The 9,956-nt window shown below is 37.2% G+C and overlaps 1 protein-coding gene across 1 annotated transcript in view; it reads right to left on the bottom strand.

The window, feature by feature from the left end:
* Nucleotides 1-1,257: 1,257 nt before the first annotated feature.
* The window catches only part of LOC107286786 (cytochrome P450 2C20-like), a 12,255-nt gene continuing 3,556 nt past the window's right edge, over nucleotides 1,258-9,956 (bottom strand). The window contains exons 2-9 of the mRNA XM_015815211.1: nucleotides 8,958-9,120; nucleotides 7,325-7,474; nucleotides 5,545-5,705; nucleotides 4,634-4,810; nucleotides 3,747-3,888; nucleotides 2,425-2,612; nucleotides 2,039-2,180; nucleotides 1,258-1,920 (exon numbers count right to left, since the gene is read on the bottom strand). Of these exons, the coding sequence (XP_015670697.1) occupies nucleotides 1,724-1,920; nucleotides 2,039-2,180; nucleotides 2,425-2,612; nucleotides 3,747-3,888; nucleotides 4,634-4,810; nucleotides 5,545-5,705; nucleotides 7,325-7,474; nucleotides 8,958-9,120 (1,320 nt within the window). The 3' untranslated portion in view covers nucleotides 1,258-1,723. The remainder of the gene's footprint in view (nucleotides 1,921-2,038; nucleotides 2,181-2,424; nucleotides 2,613-3,746; nucleotides 3,889-4,633; nucleotides 4,811-5,544; nucleotides 5,706-7,324; nucleotides 7,475-8,957; nucleotides 9,121-9,956) is intronic.

Below are 9,956 nucleotides of genomic sequence, written 5' to 3'. Positions count from 1 at the left end.
AGGTTTCCTTGGAAGACGGCCGCGTTCTTCGGCGGCATATTGACCAGCTGCGTACAAGACTGGACTCTTCCTCTTCTACTCCTGGGTTTTCTCTGGGGGGGAGGGGGATCAGCAGGAGCAAAGGGAAGGCTCATCTCAGGGTTCCGCAAGTGTGCCCAACAGAAATTCATGGGAACAAGGAACATCGCACCAACCATTACATACTCCAGCCAGGGAGTCACTCAGGGGGTATCCACACAGTTCACAAGACCAATACAGCACTCCAGACAGGGAGAATAACAGGGAGCATACACATAACACAAACAATACAAGAGAACTGGCATGTAGTCAAGGGAACTGGCAAACTGCTGCAATTGCTCCCGGAAGGAAATCAGTCCAAAGGGGAGTAGTCAGAGAGGCAAATCCTGACTCTGGCATTTCAGGCACAGATCAAGGGGCAATTGGGTATTGGGGCACCGCAGAGACCCCAGATAACCCTGCTACAGGGCTTGGGAGTGAGGAACTGTGTTCCCAAGATTGGTCCATTGGGGACTTGGAGAACACTGCAGACCCGCCAGATGGGGGGTGGGGTTCTGAGGGTTCAGGTAGCCTAGAAGTAGGCAGATCACACAGGAACGCGAGGGAGCAAAGCCCTGGTCTGTATAGCCCGGTGGGCAAGCGAGCAGACCAGGCGACAGGAGCCAAGTCACCAGGACCACCAGGGCAACAAAGAGGAGGCAGCCCCACTACATCAAGTGCACAGGGAAGTCCAGGGTGTTCCCAGGGTCTGAGGAGGTCTCAACGAAGCAAACGACCTCCACAGTATCTGGAGGAGTTTGTAAGGTTGTTGTCAACCTACAAGTAATGTGGGTTCTGACAGAGTAATCAGGAGGAGAATAAAGAACTTGTTGCTGACAGTATGTGTGCCATTCTTTCGCCACTAAGACGAGGACTTAACAAATCCTTTGAGGAATTCAGTGAATGTGAAACAATATTTTCTGAGGAATGGCTTCCATTTTGAAATCCTAAGATATATATTTTGCATTTTGTACATCTGGAACCATTGATTTTCTGAAGTTAGAGGTTCTAATTCTTTATTATCCACAATAATAAAGTAATTTATCAAATAAATAACTCATGCTAAGACTCATTTTATTCTTAATTCCGTATCAAACTGACTGCCTTGATTCAGTGAAATGCCGCATCTGTTAAGGGTTCTAAAATTGGAGTTACCTCAGACACTACTAGAGAGGCTGAGGTAAATTAGAACATGTTTTAGTTCTATATATTGCCAAGCAAATATTATAGTTTAATCATATACAATACTCAGTCTGTCAGTCTTTAAAACAACCATTAGATATCAACAGATTTAAACATGATTTGATCTTGCATTTAGCCAAAGAGTATCAATACAAGTTCTTCCTTGTTACCTTCAAATATAGGTTAATCCACAACATCAATTTGTGATAATACTTCTGAGATCCTTGTATGAAGTTAAAATCTCCAGTACATATTATATATTGAAAATTTGCTCAATATAGCTTAGAGAAAAAGCTATTAAGTATTTCAGAAGTATTCTTAATTGCACCAAAATATGTAATCAGATAAGAGGTAAGAGTAACTATATTTGCTATAAAAATATTGTATTTTTATTCCACATTTTTGTTAAGATTGCCTTTAAATTAATAGCCATCCCACATGCTTCATTTGAGTATCTATTAGTATAGGTGCTTTCTCCTAATTATTAACCACAAGTGTCCACTGTACGTTTAACAGCTCGTATAAGGGGGTATTGATTTTTTCTGAAGTCATTATACAAAGACATTACATCCGAGTCTTTGGTGTCCCCAACCAGAGAGAAGGTGAAATTCTGGAGCAGAGTGCTGAAGAACAGGAAGAGCTCCATCCTAGCCAGGGCCTCCCCTGGACAGGCCCTCTTCCCTACAACAGCAATAGAGAAAACAAAGCTTATTTAGGAAGTAATTACTGGAATTGTCTGTGATAAAAGAATAACATGAATCAGGTAATTTGTAATATAATCTGTTCCAGAGGCTTGTACCTGCTGAGAATGGCATGAAAGCATCATTTTTCCTGAACTGGCCCTGTTCATCCAAAAAATGATTGGGATTGAACTTTTCTGGAGTCTCCCAATGATGAGGGTCAAAATGTGCAGAAGCGAAGACTGGTGCAATAGGCATATACTAGAGGGAGAGGAAGAAACAGATGCCATTAGATGATATTATTTCATATGGAGAAGAAAGTGCCTTTGCTTCCCACATGCCTAAAGAGGAAATGAATAGAATGAGGAGAGAAGGAGTAAATAATTCTTTCAATACATATTTCTCTAAATTGCTCTTTTATTCAAACTGCCTCACATATCAAGGATCTAAGTCTTTCTTTCTTTTGTTCCCTAGAGAGCCTTCATAAATACTTGTAGCATCTTACCTTGGGAATGGTGTAACCATGGAATTTTACATCACAAGTTGTTGCCCGAGGAAAAGTCTCAAGGGTCCCTTTCTGATATCGCTGAACCTCATGAACGACGGCATTTGTGAAAGGCATCTTCAACCGGTCTTCCATGCTTGCCGTGCGATTTGTACCCACCACCTCATCAATCTCCTGTTGCACCTTAGCTGTGAGAAAAACATATTGAGATGAGATTGACAGACTTTTACTTTGCCATGCTGAGCACCTGTAGTCAGCTATCACTTCAATAGAAACATGTGTTCCAAAGCACATTCAGGGAAGACACTTCTAGTGAGGAGAATGGTTCCTCTTCAAAGTCATTTCTCAGTGGAGACCATTTCAACTTTCCTAGTGCAAGAGGGGATTCATATTATTTGTATCTCTGTGCCTTACTAGATATCTTGAGAGGCAGTAAGCACAAAGCATTTCTGTATGGGCTTTCTGAAAATTAGCGTCTCCACCCAAAAATGGGGTAAACAGTAGTCAGGAGAAAAGATACCGTTCTTAAATTAACTTCCTAAGATGTTATTATATGTATACATTAATTAATATTTATGCCCATAGCAACAAGCATTCATTCCTCCAAAAAGCATGAGGCCCATTTCCAAACAGCTAGTGGTTTACTCTGCAACTAATCAAGCAACTTTAGGAAGTATCATGGATTAAGATTAATTATATTCTGTAACAATCTTTATTACTTTTTATCTATATCATAATTATACATTCCTCTGGAAAACAATTTTACCACTGTCTGAAGCAGCATGGTTCAAAATGTAAGGATGATATCTTGAGTTAAAAGTAATGTTCATTTATATTATTGCAAAAATGATCCTTAAGAAAAGCTATGCTATACTAAGTTCATTCATTCACACTAGGATCCATAAAGCAAGTATTAAATTCATGTAATTGGTTGATTGGCCTATGGCTGTATGGGGAATAAAGATTATTGTTACAGCATTCAATCACCTTTTTCTCTTCCTGGTCTAATCAATATAGTTCACTAGAATTGTCTTCATAAAATCTCAATATTCAACAGGAAATCCACTGGTTCCAAGGGCATGTTAGCTAGTCTGGGAAATCTAAAAAAATATTCTATAAGAAGACAGTGGGGAAACACTTCTCAAATGTTCCCTGGAAAAATGTAGTAATCCAGCTGCAATAAGTTTACTTTACTCAACACCATCTTAATTTCTTTCTTCTTTAAAAGAAATATGTTTTCTTTAAAGACCATCTTTCTTAGCATTAATAGTGGCAGTCCTAGGAGTACCGACACCTTTGTATATTTGTAGGTATTTCTATACCTTGAATGTGAGGCAATTTAGCTATCGCTAGAAGGCTGCAGAGCAAAACCTGGCTTGTGGTTAATGTCCCAGCCATAAAAAGTCCAAACACAATAATCACAAGATCTTCAGGAGTGTAGATATCCTCAGATGAGTTCTGCTCCTTTAAAAAAAATGAAAAGAGAAACAGAACAATAAAAATTCTACTTGGAATTGAAATAAAGTAATTCATGAAACTCTTCATAGTGTCTTTTTCAATTAAAGGAAATGTAATTCAATCAAAGTGACTTTAGAAAATATAAAAAAAGATCTTCAATTCTAAGGTATTTCTGGGATCACCATTTCATGCAGAGGAAGAAACAGCTTGCCCCTTTGATCTGCCCATCAAATATTTACCACAAGAATTGGCTGGCAATAAAGAATAGATACTCTGATTTTGACTAATGTTGTTGGAGCTGGTCTAAGCAATTCCTAAGGTATATGGTTGGAAAAGAGAATTAAATCTGTTCCATAGAAACTTACTTGTTACATCTGATAAATTAATTCTAATAGAAATTTCTTCTACAAGATGATTCTAGAAAACTGTACTTATATCACCTATCTAAAATTTAAATCAGCATGGGAAGAAAATTTCTATGCATACTATTTTTTTGAAGAATTCTGCTGTCTTAAAGATAACAGAGTTCATTTTTTATTGTTTGACCTAATTTGCAGAATTGTAAGGATACCTTTAGAAACAGTTATGCTTGGAATAATAATGTATGCCAACAAAGGGCAATGAATGGGTTGTCCAAAAGTAAAGAAAAAAGAAGGGGAGAATAAATATTTCCATACTTCTTCATATAGGATCAACTAGTTCCATCTTAAATGTATATTACGCAGACAATTATGCAGACATGTATGCCTACCTTCTCCATTTTAAGAAGGAAGCAATCAATATAGTCACGTGGGTTCTGGGGATCCAACGTCTTTTTGTGCAATTCCACCTTCTCACGGATATATTCACAGACATCATCAACCTCAGCAAAAATGGCTTTGTGTGGCCCAGGAAAGTATTCCACTAGTTTTGGAAATGTATTGTACACCTGTCACAGAGTTGACATTAAATATTATATCTTATTAGACCATTATGGTGAAGGATTAATGCTCTAAATATTCAGAGAGTAGCTTTTACTCTGATATTGCTAATTGTCAATCCTCAGATGGACCCAAACCCAAGAAGACAAGAATCACAAGGATTTCAGTATACTATCTTTAATTCTACTCTCAGGTAAATACAGTGTCTTGGAAACTGTAACAGGAATTTATATCTATAATACGTTAATTGAAGAGGAGTGTCTTTGAAAAGCTTTTCCCCAGATCTCTCCTCACCTAGACTGACTTCTTTGTAGGAGCTACTTTGTCAAGGGATTCTCCTGCTGCTTTCCTAGCCTCCCCATCAGTTCCACAAATGGATAATGGTGAAAATGGCCAAAGTCCTCCAAGAGGCAAAGACAGAAACTGGCTGTATGCATAAAGATAGGGGGACTGGTTAACAATTCTATGATAAGAAGAAATGCACCTGTCCAGAATCTGACATGGCCCAAATGAGTTACAAGAGAAGGAAATGGTTCCCTAGGAAATAAGCCCAGCCAGAAGAGATTTTTTGAAAACCAATTTATGCTTAGATGGCTCAGTCACGCTGGATGTCTAGATTTGGCTTCTGCTGCTTAGTAGGTCATCACGTCTAATCTTTACATTTCTGATTTGCACCCACAAACGCACCCACTAGTTAAAATGAGGGTTCATGACAAGAAGAGGATCAGGTGGATTAACATACCAGTCCTAAGAAACTAACAGAGTGTCTTAATTGAGACTCCACAATCTTCTGGTTCTCTATGAAGGTTCGATCTTTGTAATCAAATCGATTGCCAAAGACGACTGCACAGATCACATTAGAAACAGCACTTGAAAAAATTCTTCTTGGGTCAAAAGGCTGCCCTGCAAAAAAAGACCACAGACTCTTATGAGTGGGATCAGTGAATGTGGATCTTCTCTTCCACAAATCTCACCTCAAAACTGGAACAAAAAGTGATTCAGAGAAACTGGAATTATTATTCTTTCCCTCTTTCCTAAGTATGGAATATAAACACAATATTAAAATCCTATAACCACTTTAATCAAGATACAACATAGTATTTCCATGTTCCATTTTGAAATTGACTAATATATATATATTCAAAGATTGACCGGGTTACCACTAGAGTTTCTTCACAAACGTATGGCTGCCTTCAATCTAGAATTGTTTTCTCACTCCTTCCTTTTCTTTTTCTGCTCATGGCTGATTTTTCCACCTTGTCCCTTCCCTTCTTCACCTCTTTGAAGGTTCTGCTTTCTTAACTGAATTCTCCTGTCTCATCCTCCCTTCCTCCTTCTAAACTTTTTCCCCTGTTTTCTTTCTATATTTCTTTAAATAATATCACTTGCTAGTCATTCCATTATTTTTGCCTTCTCGTTCCAGAGGTTTGTCCATTAAAGATTATATTCAATGGCACCACAACTCACTAAAGGAATACTATTTATGACTACTTAATTCAGATCCACAGGGCCTTTCAGTTCTCCACCCTCATGCAAACTCCCTAACTCCCAAATTGTTATCCATGGTTTCATTTCTGCCTTTAAATTACCTATCTACCTTGCCCTTTGCTAGCTGCTGATTTTGCCTGGTGTTTAATATAGCATTATGTTTAAGTGATATTTTTCAGAAACATTTTTGCTTCTCTTTCCAGTTTTGACCAAGCACTCTTTACCTCCACCCTTCTCTCTTTCTAATGTACCCCCTTTTAAATAATAATAATAATAATAATAATAATAATAATAATAATAATAATAATAATAATAATAATAATAATAATAATAATAATAATAATAATAATAATAATAATAATAATAATAATAATAATAATAATCCAATACACTTTTTTTCCTGCTTCTTTTTGTATCTCCTTCCAGGAGAAATGTGGCCACAAGGATGGCTTTCAAAACTGCTATAACTGCCTGAATAAATTATATTTGTGGCCCTACAATTCAAATCCATGTTGCCTTACAGATCTCTGTCCCTCATGCAGCCTGTTCTTATCTATGTGTTTCTTGCCTCACTTAGTTTACCTATCTCATTAATCCATAAAGTTTTTTGTTGGTTTCTGAATTTGCTTAATGTGTGTTACTGCATCCAGCCTAACATTTCACTTCTTTTGGACAAAGTTGTAACTTTATAAAGCCATAATTGCCCCATTAAACAATTTCCTAGTATTTCTGATCTCTCAGCTGCTGCAGTTACAGTAAGATTTCAGTACTTCTTGACAATCTTGTAATTTCATCAAGCCAAAAGCTGACACTGGATAAAAAAGAGGGAGAAACAACTGTGTTACTTTTCCCTTTGCTTCTGAACAATACTGTGAAAACAAAAGGGAGGGGAGCATTCACTGCCTATCTAAGTTTTTCTTTATTATGTGCATTTATTATGTGCAGAGGATTTGAGTTTAAGTTTACAATCTAGTTTTCCTGTAACCCCACATAATACAAAAACCCTTTTCAGCTTTTTCTTTCTTTTTTTTTACCCTTTGTAGCAGCCATTTCCTCCACCAGACAAAGGGCTTCCTCTTGCACCCTCTCAGACATTCTTTTTTTACCCATCCCAAAATCTCGCAAGGTGGATAGTGTGAACCGTCGCAGCTCCCTCCATTTCTTCTCAATACTACTGGTCAGACCTGAAACCAAAGACACAGGAAGCAGATCATAATGTGATATCAGTTCTCAAAAATTATACATTACAATTTTCCCACTACACTTTTAAAGTAAACAAGCCTTTGTGCTTGAATTACTAATTAGATGAACTGCACAGTTTTCATCTGTCTGTTCTTGAGTGCTGTCATATTAAGAGAAGAATGAATGAGATTGTGGAAATCATGTCACAATAGGGATAGGGACAGATCCTAGACCAGTCATGGACAGAATTCTATAGTGAGATGCAATTTTCAGTACGCAGAAGAAAATTGCAATTGGTTCAGTTCTGGTTAGTTTATGCAGCAGAGGTTTTGTTCACAAAAAAAGTCACTTCCAATTGCTCTCTTACTTGGTTGCTTGATTATATACCATTTAAGTCACTGTCAATTATAAGCAACCACATAGATTTTGTCCATTACAATAGGTCTCCAACCTACTTCTTGAGGACTTTGATATATTTGTCATCATTGTAACTAATTCCATCATGTTTCCTTCCTACCATCTTTCCCACCCTTACAACTTTCTCTAGAGAGCTAGAGAGAGCTTTGCACAAACTTTCTAAAATATGATCATTTGAGTCTGGTCATTTGTGCTTTGAGTGAAAATTCTGGACTGATTTGTTCAATGATAAGTTTTATTGGGTATCCACAATATTCTCAAGAGTCTTCCCTGGAATGTTCTCAGGAATCTTCTCCAACATCAAAGCTCAAAGGCATCAACATTTTTTCTACTCTGCTTCTTCAAAGTCCAAGTTATTTTGAAGGTATATGAAATTGATATTCAGCATTAATCCAGATAACATAAGCCACAAAATGTCTTCATTGGAAAACCATTTTGTTTTTCCCAAAGGGCCAATTTAGAGGTCAAATTATTTTTGTTGTTGTTATTATTTAAGATTTAATCTTCAATTCGATTCACAGTCTGGGACTGGTAAAAACTTAACAGTTCAAGTACTAACCAAGGACCTAAGAGCTGTTAAGGTGTCTGAGTATATAAACAGTTCCAAGTAAGCTGGTTTTTGCAAAGTCAGAATATTCAGGTCTGATAAGTTCAAAATTTCCATGAATCTAGGCAACCCTTTGGGTATTGCTCCAAGGGCTCCTATTACTATTGGTACAACCATTGATTTCTTAACAGTTCAAGTCCTAACCAAGGACCTAAGAATTATTAAGATAGCATCTGAGTATACAGGCAGATCTGAGAAGGGTGGGTTTTTAATTATTGTTGTTGTTGTGGTTTATGCATGTAAGTGACAACCTGAGCAGACTTGAGAAGTGGAAAGGGAATGATAAAGAATATTTTCTTCCTTTTTCTAGAAGCATGACCAAATCAACATCTTTACAAAACTTCATTTTAAGTGAAACTTTCACAATTATCAATATTATTAATGGCATTTAGATAATTTGAAACTATGTACAGAAAATTAAAGAAAAATGATAACTAATAAGGAAATGAAAGAGAATCAACCTTTATTTTGGAAAATTCGCTTATGTGCAGGCATTTCTGCTCGCCCACCAAATTCTTCTGAATGATCTATCAAAGCATCTTTTATCACTTCATAACTACAAAGAGCAACCATTGGCTTTGATCCATTCCAGACAGTAAATATAGGTCCATATTTCACAGAAAGCTAAGGGTAGAATTAGATGAAAATTCAGTTAATTAGGTGACAATGCATTTTTGATGAAATTATATACTACTACTACTACTACTTCTACTTCTACTACCGCTACTACTACTACTACTAATAATAATAATAATAATGATGATGATGATGATGATGATGATGATGATGATGATGATGATGATAAAGTTGGAAGGGACCTTGGAGGTCATCTAGTCCAATCCCCTGCTCAGGCAGGAAACCCTATACCATTTCGGACAAATGGCTGTCTAGTCTCTTCTTAAAAACTTCCAGTGTTGGAGCATTCACAATTTCTGGAGGCAGGTTGTTCCACTGGTTAATTGTTCTAACTGTCAGGAAGTTTCTCCTTAGTTCTAGGTTGCTTCTGTCCTTGATTAGTTTCCATCCATTGCTTCTTGTCCTGCCTTCAGGTGCTTTGGAGGATAGCTTGACTCCCTCTTCTTTGTGGCACCCCCCTGAGATATTGGAACGTTGCTATCATGTCCCCCCTCGTCCTTTTCTTCATTAAGCTAGACATACCCAATTCCAGCAACCGTTCCTTCTATATTTTAGCCTCCAGTCCCCTGATCGTCTTTGTTGCTCTTCTCTGTACTCTTTCTAGAGTCTCAACATCTTTTTTACATTAGGTGATTGTCCACTAGGACTCCAAGATCCCTCTCACAGTTACTACTATTGAGCAAGGTACCACCTATACTATATCTGTGCATAAGGACAGGCCTCGACAAAATGGGCACAGAAGAAAAGGAAAGAAGTGAAAAAACTAAGAGTGAATGTAAAAGTATTGCAAAAAGACAAACTGATGAAAAATAATAACATATACA

This window comes from Protobothrops mucrosquamatus, unplaced genomic scaffold (assembly GCF_001527695.2).
Source record: "Protobothrops mucrosquamatus isolate PMUCROS unplaced genomic scaffold, P.Mucros_1.0 scaffold325, whole genome shotgun sequence".
Taxonomy (NCBI): domain Eukaryota; kingdom Metazoa; phylum Chordata; class Lepidosauria; order Squamata; family Viperidae; genus Protobothrops; species Protobothrops mucrosquamatus.
This window is presented reverse-complemented; position numbering and strand designations above follow the sequence as displayed.